This window comes from Leptonychotes weddellii, chromosome 6, assembly GCF_054177405.1.
Source record: "Leptonychotes weddellii isolate Sample4059 chromosome 6, ASM5417740v2, whole genome shotgun sequence".
Lineage (NCBI taxonomy): Eukaryota > Metazoa > Chordata > Mammalia > Carnivora > Phocidae > Leptonychotes > Leptonychotes weddellii.
In genome coordinates this window covers 82,820,390-82,839,904 of record NC_138374.1, presented here as the reverse complement: position 1 = coordinate 82,839,904, position 19,515 = coordinate 82,820,390, and the positions used below count along the sequence as shown (strand labels likewise).

The following is a 19,515-nucleotide window of genomic DNA, read 5'->3' as shown; positions in this document are numbered from 1 at the left end:
CAACCTGTTACCTTTTAAAGCCTTTCTTTTTTTTAAAAGTTATAACAGGGAATGGTTACAAGATACTAAAGGATTTCCTTTTTTATGTACAAAGGAATATAGATGTGCACCAGTCTTTTTAGTTATAGTCTCTTCACAAACAACATTACAAGACCTGTCATATTTAAATGTCCCAATATAGCATGTTACAGTATGTGCAGTAGAATAGATGCCATAGGATTACCATCTTTGTAAAGCAAGGGACTGCCAAAGATCTGAAGTGTTTTGAGTTTATTAAAATAACTCCATTAATATAGCTCTCATGATACAGCTATGAACAAAACAGAAATATTCTCTTGGATGATAATTCAATTAGGTGGATTTGTAAGAGATCAAGCAACCATTCCTAGGAGGTTTTTACTTATAGATACATTTAAATCTAGTAGTTCTCCAGTGATTCACTCAACTCACCATTGAGAGGAGGGGGGAGCCACAGGGGGCAGGGTTAGGAAGCTGTTTTCAAATCTTTGTTTGACGTTATAGCAGACCCTTGAGTATTTGTAGGGACAAATCCCAAAGTCTTCACCAGTGACAGCAAAAGCAATTAATTCCTCTGATTAAAAATAGTAAAATATAAATGACCCCTTCAACTTCCAGAATGTTTGTAAATATAGAACTAAAATTATTTGTGAAGCTATTTTAATAAATTCTACTACTAAAATAAACTCAGTATATTTCATTACAGTGAAGTGACATTTCAGGAGAGATGGTTATGTCTAAATTCAGTTTGAAAGGGAAATACTATATGGTCAAAAAGACTTTTGAAAATCTCATAAATTGCTCATAATTTGCATAGTCTACATAGATTTGTATGTATTAATTTTGTATGTATTTAGAACATTATATTCCTACCACATTGGAGACATTCATACTCTTTCTCAGAAATTCTAATTCATATTATTTTACTTCCATTGTTGGGACGGATTGCCTTTTATTCAGACAGGGACCAGGTATGAACAAGTTGGCTTGTATGAAAAATACATCTCTTTCTTTGATGAAATTGCACTTAATGTGGCAGGATGCTCATACTATAAGAGGTACACGTGTGCTGTGACTGACCAAAAGCTCAGTATATTCATGTCTCAATCTTCATATTCATCCCAAGACATTCACTTAGTTAAATGGTGGACAGAGTTATGTACACTTCTTACATTTCTCTCTTGCTGTTACGCATTGCAACTCTATTATGTATTCCTGTTGCAGTTAACATTAACTCTGAACCATCTGATTCTGTGATCATGATGAATGAAGACAAGGATGAAATCTACCACACAGCAGGGTTGATGTAGATCGTATACACCAAGGGCCCTTGGCATCAAATTATAGAGTAGAAGAAACAGGGGACCTTCAAAGTAGAAAATGAAGGATTCAGCCCCTGGCAGGAGGCAGGTGTGTCTCAGAAGTGGTAGGTTTTTTTCTTAATATCACAATTGATGGCTGTCTTTTTTTAGTGCAGCTCTTGATACATTTTCTGGTATTGAACCAAATGCAAAATTCATTCTCAGATAATTTTCAAACTTCACATCACTGATACATCTATCAGTAACTGGTATGGTCAACAATGAGCAGATTTATATATTTGACTACTTCATTAATTTAAGAATCTAACATTAATGTTAACATTGTGTTCTTTACCTTTTTTTTACTCACAGTGTGGGGTCTTCTTTATCTATTACATCTGTGATCTACAGCTAGCTCACCCAGTCATTCTCACCCATGTTCTTGCATCTTAGCAACTCTTTTGCAGTGGATCATTAGAAAAAAATTATCACCTCTTTTTTTTTTAATGGCTTTCCAACAATTGCATCTTATTTCAGATTTCACCTCACCCAGGGTCATCTTAATGCCCTTTTACCTAACATCAGCAGACATGAAAGGTCAAGATCTCTCTCTCCATGGTGTTTACAATGTGAATGTGTAAGCATATGAGTATTTGAACAATGTTAATATTTTACCCTTTTATTTATTTTTTTAAAAAGATTTTATTCATTTTTAGAGAGAGAGTGAGCAAGCAGGGGGAGGGGCAGAGGCAGAGGGAGCAGGTTCCACGTGGAGCATAGAGCCCAACATGGGGCATGATCTCATGAACCTGAGATCATGACCGGAGCTGAAATCAAGAGTTGGATGCTTAACTGACTGAGCCACCCATGCACCCCAATATTTTACCCTTTTAGTACAATGAAAGAGCATGAGAAAATTTGGGGCAAAACAAGGCACCTCAGTATTTTAAAGAAAAAAATTAGACTTTAGGAATGGCTTCATATTTTTTTTTGTCCGTGATAGTAGAAATTTGCAATCATGAGATTACAAAGCAATTCCTTTCTCTACTTCTAGCAAGCATAAAGCATTTACTAAAGCAGTTCAAAAGGGTAGAGCTATCACCCGGCCTCTTTTTGGTAAACTGACTCCAGAGCTGAAATGATTCTTGTTTTTGCCTTTGAATCTCCTAGCATCACAGAACGGTGGTCTAAGCTTGGCTTCACCAAAAAGTTTGCTGTACTGTCACAGTGTAACAGAATCAGTTTTATTTTAAATGTCTTAAATTTTTCTTTTCTTTGGATACATGCTTTTAGAAAGGCACTTCTTTTCTGCCATAGCCCCTTCTCATCTGTTTTGAACAATTGTTTGGCCTGAGAGTTACTTTAGCTCCGAGGAAATATCTCTGAATATAAATGATCAGTTGATACCACTTCCCTTAACATTCAGGAAAGGAAAAAAAAAGAACAACTTTTGTTAAAATTCCTTAAAGAACATTTGCTTAGAATAAGGATTGATTTAGTAGTCACATTAGAAACAATTAGAAAACTGAAAAGTTTTGTGGTGCCTGGGTGGCTCAGTCAGTTAGGTGACTGCATTCAGCTCAGGTCATGATCTCAGGGTCCTGGGATCGAGCCCCACGTTGGACTCCCTGCTCAATGGGGAGTCTGCCTCTCCCTATCCCTCTGCCCCTCCCCCCACTCGTTCCCTCTCTCTCTCTCAAATAAATGAATAAAATCTTAAAAAAAAAAAAAAGAAAGAAAAAACAGAAAAGTTTCATGAAACTGTTACATATTTTCATTTTCATGAAAATGTTACATATTATATCGGGAAGGCTAAAAGGTCAGTGTCATATTGGTTCTTATGCTGGTGTGGAGTCACTATGTTGTAAGTGATAGGAACTGTGATCTGAGACCAAGCAAACCTCACTCCCCTTCTTGAGATCAGCATTGCTTAAGTCTCAGGGAGAAATGCATCTTCGAAGTGAACTTTGGCCAAGGCTTTGCCAATCACCATCGTCGTGTTTGCTGGTGTGATGTTTGATCTAGGCCATCTGAGTTATGTCTTCTTCCAGTGTCTTTCCTATTCATCCCAAATTGTAGGCCAAGTAGTTTCAGAAAGCACATTGCATCATTTCCTCTTTGCCTTCTGTTAACATCTGACAGGTTTGCATAGGGAGACCAGATGTGATATAGTGGAGAGACTGGAGAACTTGAAATCAGATTAACCCAGTTTTGAATTCCAGCTCTGCCACTATATAATCTTGTGTAAGTTACTAAACGTTTGAGAGCTTCAGCTTTCTCATCTGTAAAACAGGAATTGGATGCTGATTTTGACAAGGTTGTCACAAACACAAAATGAGATTAAAAATACAAAATTTAAAAATACAAAATGCTAACTAAGATAACACCTGGCACATGGTAAGCACTCAAAAATGATGACTGCTATCATGGTTACTATTAGGCCCACAATAAAAACATAGTAAATCAAAATTGTATGCCCTCAACAATGATAACCATGAACAGAACTTCTAGAATGTTAGCAGCAAACTTCCACATCTACTACCCTAAAAAAGACAACCATTTTTGTCCATTTCTAAAATGACTTTTTTACCTTCTATAATATCGTTTTATTCACACAGGCTGCTTTTCTAAGAGTCCAGTTTGGAGAGTGAGTCTTAGAAATGTATGTTGCTATATTCTAGAGCAGCGCTATCTAATAGAATTTTCTGTGTTGATGAAAATATTTTATACCTGCACTGTCCAGTATGGCAGACTCAATCCATATTGAGCACTTACGCAAATGAGAAACTAAACTTTTTATTTTAATTAACTTAAATTTAAATAGCCATAGGTAGCTAGTGTAGCTCCAGACAATATCTTATTAGTGATTTGGTAAAATCATCCTTAACATCTGTAAGTTAATAGACATGTCAGCTGGCAGATACTAAATTTCCAGTAAGTCCATTCTTTTTACCCTTACAGAACTTGACAGAAACTATTCCTTCTCTCCCAAGTTATACATTATTGTGTTTCATTGGTCAGTATCAAATTTTTATTTTCTAAATATAGTCTATGAATTCATCCATTGGTTTCTGAGTGATAAATTCATACTGTCAAATTTTGTCAGCTTCAGGGTGCCTGCGTGGTTCAGTCGTTAAGTGTCTGCCTTCAGCTCAGGTCATGATCCCAGGGTCCTGAGATTGAGCCCTGCATCGGGCTCCCTGCTCTGCGGGAAGCCTGCTTCTCCCTCTCCCATTCCCCCTGCTTGTGTTCCCTTTCTCACTGTGTCTCTCTCTGTCAAATAAATAAAATCTTAAAAAAAAAATTTTTTGTCAGCTTCAAAACCACAAGTTCTTCTCACTTTGCAAGAACTTTGAGTTCTGGTCTTCTTACTGTTCTGTTTTGTTGTTTTTTCTCTTTTCTCCCCATTCTCTTCCTCACAGATACAACTAAGTTATCCTATATTAAAAATTATTAAATGATTTTTAAGTCACATAATATTTAGTAGCAGGGATAAATCATGACCATTGGATTAAAATCATTTATGTATGCTACTTTATTTTTCCAGGTAAAGTTATCCTCTAGGATTAAGATGACATATAATTTTTCAGATGGGTTTTATGTTCATTTCTTTGGAAATTTTTCTTAGGAAATCAAGAGAAATGTGTATAGAGCTCCTCTTAATGAAACTCTATTTGATTCTACTTAATTTATGTAAAAAGTGTTTCTTATTTATCAGAAATACACAATGCTTTTCAAATTGCAAGACTGTGAAAACAATATTATAGGTTGCAACCAAAAGTTTTTTTAAAGAAATGTATAGAATAAGAAGCAATAGGGGGCGCCTGGGTGGCTCAGTCGGTTAAGCGACTGCCTTCGGCTCAGGTCATGATCCTGGAGTCCCGGGATCGAGTCCCGCATCGGGCTCCCTGCTCAGCAGGGAGTCTGCTTCTCCCTCTGACCCTCCTCCCTCTCATGCTCTCTCTATCTCATTCTCTCTCCCAAATAAATAAATAAATAAATAAATAAAATCTTAAAAAAAAAAAAAAAAGAAGAAGAAGCAATAGGACATATCTGAGCACTTCACACAAAGTAAGGACTAATACTGTTTTATGAAATGCTAGTTACATTTAAATGTGTGCATGTGAGAGCGTGCATGTTTCTGAATTGTGATGTAAAATGGATTTCTTACCATGGTCTGGTTTGAAAAGAAAAGAAAATGAAAAAGATTGAAAGCCAATGTTTAACTTATGGTATGGTGCGGAGGCAGTAATATCAGAAGATCTGGGCCAAGGCTTAGATTTACTTCTTTGGACAATCATTCAATGTCTTGGACCCTCAGTTTCTTTTTTATATAAACAGGGATACCTGCCCTGTGTGCTTCATGCAGTTGTTTTAAAGGTCAAATGAAATTCTAAGGAAATAGACAGTTGTCACACACCATATTCCCTTAGAGTGGTTTGTCAATCATTTTCTACTGAAAACACTCATGGCTTATGATAGCAATCACTTATGCTCATTTTATGAATCTTCAGGTCAACTGAGATTTGGCTGAACTAGGCTTCATTTGACTAGGGGGCTCTGCTTTGGGTTATGGGTGGTAGGTTGTCTGGGCTGTGGTTTGGGTTGGGTTCTGCTCCACAGGTATTTATTCTTCGTCCAAGAAAAAGGGGTAGCAGCTGTCAAGGGCATGCTTTTCTAGCGGAGAATCACCAGAATACAAAAGCAAAGCCAAACCACATAAACATATTTATGACTTCTGCTTACATTATAGCCACAAAAATTCATTGGCCAAGTGAAATCACATGGCCAAGTCCAAAGTCATTAGGAAGAGACAGTGTATCCCATTCCTAATGGAAGGGAGATAGAAGTGAAAATTTTCTGAACAATAATGTAAACTATCCCATTACCCAAACACCATTTTTTGTTCACTACTTCATTCAGAATGTGAAATGACAGCCAAGTATCAACATGTATTTGAAGAAAGCCTCTAACATAAGGGATTGTCTAAAAATAGACAAACAGAAAAAAAGGAAATTGGGGCAATATATAATAGAGTAGAGGAGAACACTTAAAATGCTATAATATTCTAATAAATAAGATATTATATCCATAAGATAAAAATAGCATGCTGTGTAAAACAGTGAAAAGAAGAAATATCTCCTGGGAATGAAAATTGTGGCAGAAATCTTTTCTTAAATTCAGTAGAAGTTTTGGAAGATGAAGTCAAGAGAATCTCCCAGAAGTTAGAATCAAAAGATAACGAGATAGAAAATAGAAGAAAGTTAGATGAGAAATCCAATGGAGACAAAAACCAATGTCCAGGAGTTCCAAGAAGAGGAAATATTAAAATGTATGACATCAAAATATTTTAAAATAATAATACAAGAAAAATTCCCCAAACTGAAGAAAACAAGCCTCCAGATTGAAAAGGGCCCACTGAAAACCCAGCACAAAGCATGAAAAAAGGCCCATTCCAAGGTCTAACATTGTAAAATTTCAAAATGCCAGGGAAAAAAGAAATGATTATTAAAGCTTTCAGAAACAAAAAAAGCAAATCACAAGACCACGTATTAGGAATCAGAATGGCATAGGGCTTTTCAGTTGTAATATTACAATCTTTAAGACAGTGGAGTAGCCCCTTAAAAATCCTGAGTAAAAATTAATTTCAACATAGATTTTTATACCTAGCCAAACTGTTGAGTGTATACTAGAAAAATGGCATTTTCAGGCATACAGATACTTTTAAAAATGTATTATTCATATATTCTTTCTTATGAAAGTTACCCAGAGAACATACTTTAACTAAAAAAGGGAGTAAACTGAAAAACAGGATGACTTACCAGCCAGAAAACAGGAAACTGTAATAGGATCAATGTCTAAGGCTTGACCCAAGACAGAAATCAATGTGTCCAGACATAGGCACCAAGAAGGATATATCTAGGGAGAAAATTTAAAAGGAAATGATCATTTGTCTGATGTGTTTTATTATTTGAAAAAAAATTTTTTTGATGTGTATTTGATAGATCTGTTTGAACATTGGGGAAGAAATGTCAGTTACCTAAAAAAATAATCTGTTAAAAAGTAGGCAATTCCAGAAATAATAAAATCTTGTATAAAAAATTGGATCAAAATAATACTTGTTTCAGGAGTGAACAATAATTCTGTAATTATAATGTAAATGAACTACTGACTAATGATTTAACCAGAATTGTTAGATGGGAGGATGAGATAGGTTCTGTTGAGTGACCTAAATTGTTACTTTTTTACTATAGAAAGTCAGTAGCTAATGTCTAATATTGTAAAATCAAGAAATAGCATTATAAGTATGTCATATAAAATATGAAGATAAATATCAAAAGAGTGGATAGTGTGGGCCATTGAGGATAGGGCTTGGAGATGGGTGCGGGGTAGAGCATGGGCACTGCCCTTCTTTGTTATGAAATGTTGAGTACTATTTGACTTAAATTAGGTGAATTACCCTGATACAAAAAACTAATAAATAATAACAAAATTACATATGTCCATGATTAAGAAAAAAAAAAACTTCCTATGGTATAGAAGACTGTAAATGAACAGTAAAAAGTCTGTCTTTCTCCATATCCCATCCTTGCTATGATTCTCCTGAGAAAGCCACTTTTAACAGTTTCTCCTTTTAGTGCTTACATTCATGACTTGAAGTATATCTTTTGGTAAAATGTAACGCTATCTGGACTTACGTTTGCCTAGTTAGCCAAAAGATGGCTGCATCAAACTGCATCGTAGACACTGCAGGTTAATAGAGTACTTAGGGAGTCATGCACCACGGGCCTCTGACTGTTGTTGGTCCTTCATCCCAGAACCACTATATACAGCCAAGGAAGCAGTGCTGACCTAGTTGGGTGAGGCAAAGGGTTATCCTGCCAGTGGGAGCATGGCATTTCTGGCAAGAGATTCCTCTTCTAACTGTTGGAGTTGGTGCCATGGCAGATTTTCCTGACTCAGGGAGTAAGTGTTGAGCCCTGGTCCAGCTGGTTAGACTATTTGTTGATTTTGATGATCTGCACCAATAAGCTCTTTTTCTGGCACAGACAGTCAGAAGCAGGCAGTAATTTTCCATCTTCCTAAGAAAAATGTTTTTTGCATTTTGCAACTATAATAAAGTTTTATTCAGTTTTCATCAAAATTCCCGGGGGAAAATTTATTGAATTAAGTCAAGAACTCTTCAGTCCTCAGTGTTAGCCGTATATCCTTCAGCAGGTCAATTTTTCTACTTACTGCTTTGCTGTTCTTGAAAGATCAATAGAGAAAACAATCAGCAATAATAGCACTAGCTGTGTTTTATTCAGCTCTTACTATGTGCTGGACACTCTGATAAGTACTCAGCATCTCATTTAATCTTCCTGATAGCTTTGGGAGCTTGCTACAGCCACCTTCCTGTGTTAGACTGAAGAATCTAACAGTCGAGTGACTTGTCCAAGGTCACAGGGCTGGAAAGTGCCAGAGCTGTGTCTGAAGCCCTGATTTGTGTTGACTCTGGGGCCCATGTGTGTTTTGTTTTGCTTTGTTTTTCAAGTTTTTATTTAAATTCCAGCTAGTTAACATATATGGTAAAATTGGTTTCAGGTGTAGAATTTAGTGATTCAGCACTTACGTGTAACACCCAGTGCTCATCATCATAAGTGGGGCCCATGTTTTTCTTTCTGTGTTTGATTGGCTTTCAGTGCAACCTCTGACTTTTTGTTACATGAGAACAAGAAAGCAGCTGATTTATACTCAAAACCTAATTACCAATGGAAGTGTGCATGTCTTGTTATTGTCACATAGTGCTTATAAAAATTGTCACCTCTTTTCTCTTTAAAAAATTTGCGATTTTTATACATTTTCTATCATTTTTTTGTATCCTCTCAATTCAAAATTCTGGAGTTGTCTTTGATGTCTCCTTTTATGTCCTTGTATTCACCAACTTTATGTTCATTTGAAGTGTCTCTATTCTCACGTCTGGAATATTGTGACTCTCTTCATGGTCTCCCTTCCGCCAGTCTCTGCCACCTTAAACTGCTCATAAACAGGGCTCCAGTTGTTTTAAAGAAGAACTTCTCTCATATTCAATTGTTTAAACCATTAATATCTCTCCATTATCTATAAGCAAAATACAACTTTATTCATCTGGAAGTCAAGACCTTTCACAATGCAGTCCCATCTGTCATTCGATGAGTTACTGTGCCCTTACCTCTTTCCACTTTTCTTGCCCATGCTAATACATCCCTAATCTGACCTATCGAAGCAGAGATTTTCTCTAATACTCACTTGTTTCTTATGTGCTTTGTGGTTTGATAGTTGTGTGTGTGTGTGTGTGTACGTCTCATTTACCTACCTGAATTGTTAACTCCTGAGCGTAGGGATGGAGGCTCTCTGAGCCCATCATAATACTCAGGGCGGTTTCTTGCATATAGCATTGTGTACAAAATTAATGAGTGAATTTTTGAAGTTTTAAAATCAACATATATTTCCAATTCTATACACATTTGCTTTTGTTAATTTTATGTTAGGCGAATAAAACTTAATAGACTTTGATGTTTTTCATATCTTGAATTGTATTAAATTATGGGATGAGAAATAAACTGGTATAACTTTATCAGTTTGAAATGTTTTACGGAAAGAGATCAGTTGCATTTAGTATTCTGATCTGAAAGATATAGAAAATCTACTCTGAATGAAAGTGATAGACTCGTTATTATATAGGTTTTTGAAGCTAAAAATATTTGAGAACTTGTTATAAGTTGTTTTATTAAATTGTGGATAATATACGATTTGATGGGCATAAACAATATTTATAATGTAATAAATGTAAAAAAAAACCCGAATCATTTAGTTTATCTTGCCTGATGTATTAAATGTAGTTAGAGAGTGCTCAGCATGTTGAGTAATGACGTGAGGAAATTTGAAATGTTCTTAAATACTAAGTTTAAAACACTTTACTTAGACATGATTTTGTTTTCCAAAAGGAGATTGCGTTTTTGTGAATTAAAATTGCTTCTTGCTTTATGTTGAATCTGAAAATGTTTCTACCTTTTGCTTTCCCTTTTATTTGCTTTTCTGGTTTTAACAGTCTGAATATTTATCTCTTTTATTTTTTTTTTAAATTATAGATGTTCCATGATAAATATTTCTACTTTAGTGTATACATTATTTAAAACTGTGTTCCATATAAGGTATTTTTGCTTTGAAATATTTGAGTTGCAGTAAGAGAAGGATAATTTCATCCTGAGACCAAAGAATAAACTATCATAAATTTTCATATATTTTAGATGTTCATATTTATTAATCTTAGAGTGCTTTTGTTACCTTTTTTAGTGACATTATAGTGTAATATTATTTTAGCTGAGAAATCTCATGTACTCTAAAGGCTTAAAGGTTCTCATGCCATATTTTTTCCTAAAATATCTTTTTCCCAAATAATGTTGAGCAGCAATAATGATGCCTTCTTTTATACCTCACATTTTTTAAAAGATATATTATTTTACCCTTTAATCTGGCTTTCAAAACATCCAAATGAAACCATAAATATACCTTTCAGAATATTCACATATTTGATGTAAATCACTACATGGATCTGATCTAATCTCACAAATGAAAATGTTATATTTTTAAAGTAGTGACATTTTTAAGTTCATATTCTTTAAAGGGACTGAGCCTTAAGAATGAGAGTGCCGATTATCCATTTTGACTCCTCTCATTTAATCATTTCATTTCTGAAATTAGACTTCATCTTACGATCCAAAAAAACCTCACTAGTGTGCATTTTTGGCTGTGTTCATTCCCTTTGTCATCAAATGGAAGCTAGCCTAAATTTTCTAATAATTTCTCATCACATTAAAATTCACAGCAAACATAAAAATGAGAGCATTTTGAACTCAAGTGCATATAGCTTATATGGATGCTTTTCCCCCTCTCCCCTCCACCTAAGGAAATAGAGAAATTGAAATTAGAAGTGAGGGAAAGCAAGCAGCACTTGGAACAGGAACAGCAGAAGGCAGCCCGGGCCAGAGAGGAGTGCCTGAAACTGACAGAGCTGCTGAGCGAATCCGAGCACCAACTGCACCTCACCAGGTACTCCCTAATCCCATTACGCGCCAGAGCCCCAGTGCCATCCCACTGATTTTTGCCACCGGCTTCCAAACAGTTGTTAGAGTTAGTCTTAGTCACTCAATTCACACACAGCTTTCAGGCATATTAAGAAAAGTGGAGATGTGGTAAGCAAAACACCCAGACATGTGAATGATAAGTGTGGCAGGGAATTACTGATAGATTACAAAACCTTTCATCTACAATGCTCAAATATTTAGGTGGTTCTCTACCAATAGGAGCAACATGACATATTTCTCCTACCACCACCACTACCTCTCCTGTTAATTCTGTGTCTAATAAAAATGTTGAACTGAAAGATCTGAGGAATATATTTAGGAAAAGAATCAGATACTGTCAGTAGTGAATGAGACAAAGTAAAAGGCATCCTCAGATGCAAACTGAGACAGAACAGAGAGAAAATAAGGAACCTGAGTCCTAAGGAGGTATAGAATTGAGTGATGAAATTGACTGACACTGTTCACATTCAAACCGTTATTATAACCATGCTCTTGTGGTTTCGAATTACACGGTTTCTGTCACAAGATAATGCGATGTGATTATCAGTGTCCTACAACTTTAGGGAACATGTAGCTCAGCTCTAGGTGACAAGGAGACATTTTAGGTAGCAAGCACTGTATAATTTGCTGTGTGGAAAAGACACACGTACATACACACACACACACACGCATGCATATACACAAATGCACATACACAGAGAAAATTCAAACAGAGGTTGCAGATATTTCATGTTACCATATAAGTGGTTTTTCTCACTTCGGGTTTTAGTACATTTTCATGTTTCAGATCAAGCGTTTGGGTTTGTTCAGTTCTTAAGAGTTTTTTGGTTTTTATGGAGAACTTTCTCTAAATACACATGTAAGTTTATGAGCCTTGGTTTGGTTCATAAATTAGAAAAATGCTGATCTTCTAATCATAGTAATATGTTGAATTTAAACTATGAAAGGGGACTGATCCCTTTTACATTAAATATGACAATGTAATTCTGAGCACGGTATGATAACAGATGGAGAAAAGCACCACTTGAACAGCCTGCATTTGGAGAAAAAATATTCTAGAGGTTGGTGAACCTCCCAAAGTTTTGGGTTAGTGTTAAGATGCCTCTAGTTCTGTTAAAATCAAACTTTGTTGAAAACATTTTGTTATGATAATATTCCAAATGGTTTGCCAACTTCCCTTTTTAAACCGTGAAAGAGAAAATGAGAAGAAAGAAAAAGGGAAAAAGCCAGAAAGAAAAGAAATCCTTTATACACTTGTGATATCTGGAAAAATCCCAAGAGATAAAACACTTTTATGAGAAAAAATTGCTTAATACTGTAGAATAATAATGGTTCTTTTAATGCTCATTCAAGGTATTGTCTTGTAGAACTGAGAACATAATGTTAACACAGTTCCAATGGATTATTTAATCTCAGAAGTTTCGAAATTTAGCTTTATCATGATAGTTAATAGTTTTTCTTCTGTCAGGCTTCTGTTGGGAAACAATCATTTGTGTGCTAAGCACTACTAAACCACAAAAATAGGACAGCCTTCAAAGTCTCAGTGTGTCTGAGCTTCGGTAAATAAATATTAATGCTGGTTTTGTCCCCTTTGCCATTCTGTCTTATTCAGAGAGTTAATTTCTGAAGTCAGGGTCCTACAGGGAGTTTTCCTGTGCAGTATCAATTTGTACTGTCTGACAAGACCAGTTTCTTGCAAATAGAGCGTATTTGAGGTACAGCAACTGCTGAAAATGGACCAGTGGTAACTAATTCCTTTGTTCTTGAGAAAAACGGGTTTGCTTGGTTCCATAGAAAGCTTTTTCTGTTGAGCTTTATTTACAGCAAGTCTACAAAAATTGAAAACTAGTTTTAGGGAAAATAAAAATTAGCCATTTTCTAAGTGCAGTACTCTTTTGTAAGCATTTTACATTTAGTCTCTGTTCCTGTTTTATAAAATCCACATTCATAAATTTAAAGATGACAATTAAAAATGCAGAGAACCGTGTGTAGCTCTCTTTTGCACTGAAAATGTGTCTTGGTTGTTGGGCTAAATATTTCTGATATACTTCTTTGTTTTTTTTTAGAGTTTGCTTTTCCTCGACAGTCTTTATTGATTCAGTATACTCAAGTGTGTGGCTGAGAAACATTATGTCTTTCTTTCCCTGTGTAGACCAGCCGAAATAAATAAATCCCACACAGGTAGCTTAGTGTTAACATAAATATTTCGAATGACATAGTCTGCACAAAGTTTAAAATTGAATATGAAAACCATGTTATAAGTAATGATGAAGTAAGGATGCAGATCTCCCAGGGCAAAGAAAATTTAAAAACTGGAGTATTGATTGTAGATCAGTCTGAAAGAAAAATAAGCTATCGTTTGTCTGTTATTTCCCTTTATTGTCTAATTAGACTTAAAAATGGAAAATGGAAAATTAGACTTAAAAAATGGAAAAATGCCTGGCTGGCTCAGTTGGTGGAGCATGTGATTCTTGATCTTGGAGTTGTGAGTTTGAGCCCCACGTGTGGGCATAGAGATAACTTTAAAAAAATGGAAAATAGAAATACAACATTTACTGAAAGGCCCAACTGGTAAGAATAACATTCACCCACTCAACAAATATTTATTGAGCACCTACTATCTTTCAAGTACATTGCTTGGTCTTGGGTAAGGAGAAAACCATCAGATTGAGTTCTTCCCCGTAGGGCTGTGCTCCTGAGCCAGCTCCATGTGTGCAGTTATAATCAAGTGTGAGAGTACTGCAGTGATAGAAATAAAGTTACTACAGGAGCACAGAGGAAGGAGAATTGGCGTACTGTGCATTGGAGACAAAGATGATGGCGAAAGCTTTCTGGAGGAGGAGATGTTTGGTAGCTATTTGGATTAATGAGCTCTTGAATAGCAATTCTCAGTGTGGAAGAAGGTGGAGTGGGTACCCTGGGTGGATGGAGCAATATCTACAGAGACACAAAGATGGGACGGAACATAAACTCTACAATCAGGTTAGGTGTTTGGCAGGGGATAAGCCTGGAAAAGGCAAACAGGGATCAGAGGAAGGGCCTTGTGGTCCATATTCTGGAGTTTTGGCCATTCTGAAAGTCATGGTTTACTCTTGATATATTTTAAGCAAGGCTGTCAACATGATCACATCTTTGGGTCAGTATTCTGACTCAACAGCATGGAGAGTAAACTTGGAGAGCTGATGTAGGAAACAGGAAGACCAGTTAGGGCAGAGTCAGCAACTACAGCCAATAAATATGGCCTGTTTCTTTTTGTCCATGAGCTAAAAATGGTTTTTATATTTTTTAAATAGCTGGGGAAAACAAACAAACAAACAAACAAAAAAAACGTTTTGTGACACATAAAAATTATATACCTATAAATAAAGTTTTATTGGACACAGACATGATTATCCTTTATGCATTATGTATTGGGGCTATCATGGCAGAATTGAGTATGGTCCTCAAAGCCTTCAAGTATTTATCGCCTGGCCCTTAACAGAAACAATTTACCAACCCCTCAGTTAGGACGCTGTGTAATTCAAGTAAGAAGTCAAGAGAGCTTGAACTTTAAGGGGTTCAAATATGTATTTAAAGAAGGTAAATGAAGGGTAATTGAAGACAGATTGCCTGAGGAAAAGATGATTGACAGGGCCCCTGATTAGAATATAAGCCCCAGTCCAGGGGGTGGTAATGAAGTCCTGGACTATGGCTTTGCCTGTAAAATGGAAGGGAAATTTTAAGAGGCATTTAGGATAGCAAAAGAGAGAGGCCAGAATTAAAGGTGACTCCAATGTTTCTAGCCTACGTTAACTGGATGAGCCATTAATTCCAGTAGGAGACTTAAAAGGAGTAAGAGAGGGAAATAATATACCGTGTTTTGGGGCTTGGGTGGAGATGTGCAGTGTAGGTCCAGTTTGAGGAAAAAGGTCAAGACCTGAGGCTCTTCATTGGATGATTTTACATAAAGCTACTAGTTGTAGCCAAGGAAATGGGTGAAAGCATGAAAGGGCCATGCTCTTAGAGTAGGGGGGTGGAGAGCCACCAGCCAGGGAGACCAAAGGAGTCGTCAGTGCCTAAGAAAAGAATATGGAATGATGTAACAAAGCTTTTCTTAGGGGAGTCCCCAGGCTTCCGGGTATTGAGGAAGCCGAGTTCTAGCATCTTCTCCTGGGCATTCGCCATCTTTGCAATTTTGACACATTACTTAATTCTTTGAACCTGCTTGCTTACCTATAAATGAGGCTACAACCTGATTTCTAAGTTTCCTTCTAGCTCTGATCATCAATGATCCTAATGGTGATTGAAGACAGCCCATGATGAAGTGCCCATTTCCTGATATTAGGCATCTAATTTGCCGGGAGTATTCTTTGTTTAAGATGTTTTCTTAGGGTGCCTCTGGGTGGCTCAGTTGGTTGAGCATCTGACTCTTGATTTTGGCTCAGGTCATGATGTCAGGGTCCTGAGATTGTGCTCTGTGCCGGGCCCTGCGCTCAGCAGGGCGTCTGCTTGAGATTCTCTCTCCTCCCTCTACCTCTCCCCCACCCTCCTCTCTCTAAAATATATAAATAAATCTTTAAAAAAAATGTTTTCTTAGTTTGAACTTCAGAGAGATTTTGTGGAGGCGTCCTTCAGACCTACCATTTGCATTCACCCTAACTTAGGCTCTGCTGACCATTCACAAGGGTCATGGACCCTTCCAGCCTTTTTCACCAGGTATTGCCAATTGAATATTCCTAAGCACTGCCTTGACTCTGTCACCTGCTCCTGAAACCTTCCCTGGCATTGCACTATTACAAAAGGTCCAGTCCACTCGCAGGTAACCTTTCGGGACGGGGTCCCAGCCTTCTAGTTTTATCATCATTCTCACCAGCTCACGTCACAAGCCAAATTGCACTTTGGGGCTTTTCTCTCCTTTGTTATTCTCTACATCTAGAATACCCCTTTGACCTTCTCTAGCCATATTACAGTCTTACCTCCTTTTCCAGGTCTCTCTGAACTTCTGATTTTTGTCCACCGTAGCCCTCCCGGATGGCCCCACCACCCCAGGGGAGCATGTCTCCCTCTGAATCCTCCTTCCCACTCGGAGCTGAAGGCTCTACATCCTGAGTGAATTCCTCAAAACAGGGACAGTGAAAATATGAGAAAAAGGAGTTAGTACTCTGAAGGGTTTTTGTACTTGCTTTTCTTCCCTTCTGGAATGTGTTATTCTTCAAATGAGGGATGAGAGGTCTTATTAATGTTCTATTTCTCAGAGCATCTGGCTCAGCCCTTTGCAAAAGAATTGGAGCTCAATAAGTCATTACAGGGATGGCCAATGTATTGCAAGTTTATGATTGTTCTTTCAAAGCGCAGTATTTTTTTTTTAAAGATTTTATTTATTTATTTATTTGAGAGAGAGAGAGAGAGAGAGAGCATGAGCAGGGGACAAGGAGAGGGAGAAGCAGGCTCCCCTCTGAGCAGAGAGCCCAACTCGGGACTCGATCCCAGAACCCTGGGATCATGATCTGAGCCGAAGGCAGACACTTAACCAACTGAGCCACCCAGGTGCCCTCAAAGCCAAATATTAATAAATATATATATATGTATATATATACACACACATATATATACATATATTTTTTTCAAATATATCAGGGTAAAAAGTGTAAGATGGAGATAAGACAGAAATAGCTTTTTTCATTTTTAACTTTGCACATACATATTTAAGTATAAGAGAATCAAATGATAGTCATTCTAACAATTCAAGTAGGGTTGGTAAAATATACCATGCTCTCACTTAAATATGCTCCCTTAAAAACCAAACACACACACACACAGAGTTCCAAATTAGAATTCTCTATAATTAAAAGGTGGCCCCTCTGATAGAAACATACAGTCTGGTAGGGCAGGAAAGAAGATACACAAAGACCTGGTAAGATAAAAGAAAAGATCCAGAAGAGAGATTCCAGATAAAGTATTACAGGGACAGAGAGACAGTAGCCTCTTACTGATCTCAGAGGCATGTGGAAGCAGGAAAACAGGAGGGAAGGTCTTTCTCCGTAGGGGAGACACAGCATTGGCAGGGTGCACCTGTAGACATGCGAGTACATTAAACACACACAACCTGTCTTTGAAATAGCTAGGAGCATCAGTCTCTGAGATGAAGAATATATCCATCTTAAGATCTGCCTGGTACCATGCCGCATGCAGTAGCTCTTTAAAAAATAAGGACAGAGGTTGTGGCTAAGGGCCATGGCCATCACTTACCCAACCCCTCTGTGTTCCAGGACCTGAGCCTGGTGCTTTTCATTTAGTGCCCCCCACCCCTGCCCAGAGCTCTGGAAGGTGCAGACTGTTATCTTCCCCTGTTTTACAGCTGCGGGAACCAAGGTACAGAGAAGTAAAAAGATCCATCTAAGGTCACACAGCTGTCCTGTTATAGAAGGAGGTTTTCAACCCCGGCGGTTTGTCCACTGCGCCTCTGCCATCATCCATCATGCTGGAACTCCGTGTAAATTCCTAGGAAAATGATTAATGCAATTGTTCCCGAAAATACACCTGGAGGAACCAGTACCATAAATTTATAATGAAAATAAGTGTCAGCTGCCCCGTCCTTCACTGATATAAGTCATGTCAGTGTGTTTTCATCCTGGCTTGGGTTTTTCTTAAGAAACAGTGTTTTGGGATCAGTTGCCTTAGTCACTTAACATATTATCATACAACTGTCATTCTCCTTTGCCTTCTTTGCTTCATTTTTACCCAAGAGGAAAGAGAGGCCTTTCCAAGAAGGTGGAAATTCCTTTGTATACTTGTTTTTGACAGGTCCAGACATTTTTAAAGAGCTACCGGATTTTAATCCCTCTCACGAGACTACCACTTACATCCATGTGGGTAGGTTACTTTATGATGCAACCTATTAAAACAACACATTTCGGAGTGTTTATATGATTGTCGTTGACTGTTTATTGAGGCAAACACTCTTCTCCATACCTACTCTGCCTATATTGGAGCCTGTTCTTTTGACTCCTGTGTCTTTTTCTCAGGTCTGATCTGGAGGGGAATTACTGCAGGAAGCCTTCTGCTTACTTTTGAGAGGATTTAGAACTGGAGTGGCTCTCAGTGCAAAACAGAAGGGAGACCGACCTGCCATTAAGCCTGCAGGCTTCAGCTTTACTTCAGCAGCGCGGCCTTTCAAATGTGTATTTTCTCTCTTCCATAAGCGATGTTTTCAGTGATAGGTACTTCAAAGAATTTCTCAGAGCGGGAATCTCAGTGAGCCCCATAAAAGTGGGTACTCTGTTCTTCCCTGCTCTTACGATCCAAACGGGAAGGTCTGCCCTCTGACCTGGAGAGATAATAACTTGAATGGCAGTATTTGTATCTTTTTGAAAGTGAGAAAGGGTGTGCCAGAGGGGTCACCAGCTTATCCTGTTAGGATCGGTGATTTACTTGGGGAGAAGTGATGAAGCCTTTCCTTGCAGAGCATTGCAGAGCATTTAGCTTCTGCGTAGTTAACGACTGCAAATGCTTTCTTGAATGGAGTTTGACCTCTCCTGTTACCAGGAGGAGTAACAGAAACCCAGAAAGGGGGAACTGATTGGCCCCATAACCAGACCACATAAAATCCAAATGCAGATGGCCTCAGGCTCTCTTGGAGCGGGGACTCGGGGCCGCCTCAGTATGCTGCCCATTTCTGTCCATCCCAGGGCTTGACTTCTGTCTCAATGTTGGCTCATTCCTTCAGGTTCTCCCACACCATGCAGTCACCTCCTTCAGTCCAAACTGAAGGTAAAGGAGATGCCCTTGATTTCAGACTGTAAGTGTGACTTCCTGGCTCCCCCCATTTCTGATCACACAGCCACCCCTTGGATACACATGCTGGAAACCTCAGAGGCAGCACTGGAGTGAGGGAGGGGAGGTGCACTGAGCAAGAGGAAGTACTCTCATTAGGGGAAAGGGGGTCAGGGACCCAGGGGAAATCAAACAACAGGTGTCCCCTTCTATTGTCTTTTTAAAAATATATAATCCCTGATTTTTCCTTTGAGGAATGAAGTGCTAAGAGGGGAAAGAAGAGTACATCTCTGTTCACGTCGGTTTGTGAGTGGTAGTCTCCATTGTCAACATGTTAT

General features: G+C 37.7%; 1 protein-coding gene across 1 annotated transcript in view; it reads left to right on the top strand.

Moving 5' to 3' along the window:
• Positions 1 to 19,515, top strand: part of SDCCAG8 (SHH signaling and ciliogenesis regulator SDCCAG8) — a 217,892-nt gene that overhangs the window by 89,784 nt on the left and 108,593 nt on the right. The window contains exon 12 of the mRNA XM_081823178.1: positions 11,248 to 11,390. Coding sequence (XP_081679304.1) covers positions 11,248 to 11,390 — 143 coding nt within the window. The remainder of the gene's footprint in view (positions 1 to 11,247; positions 11,391 to 19,515) is intronic.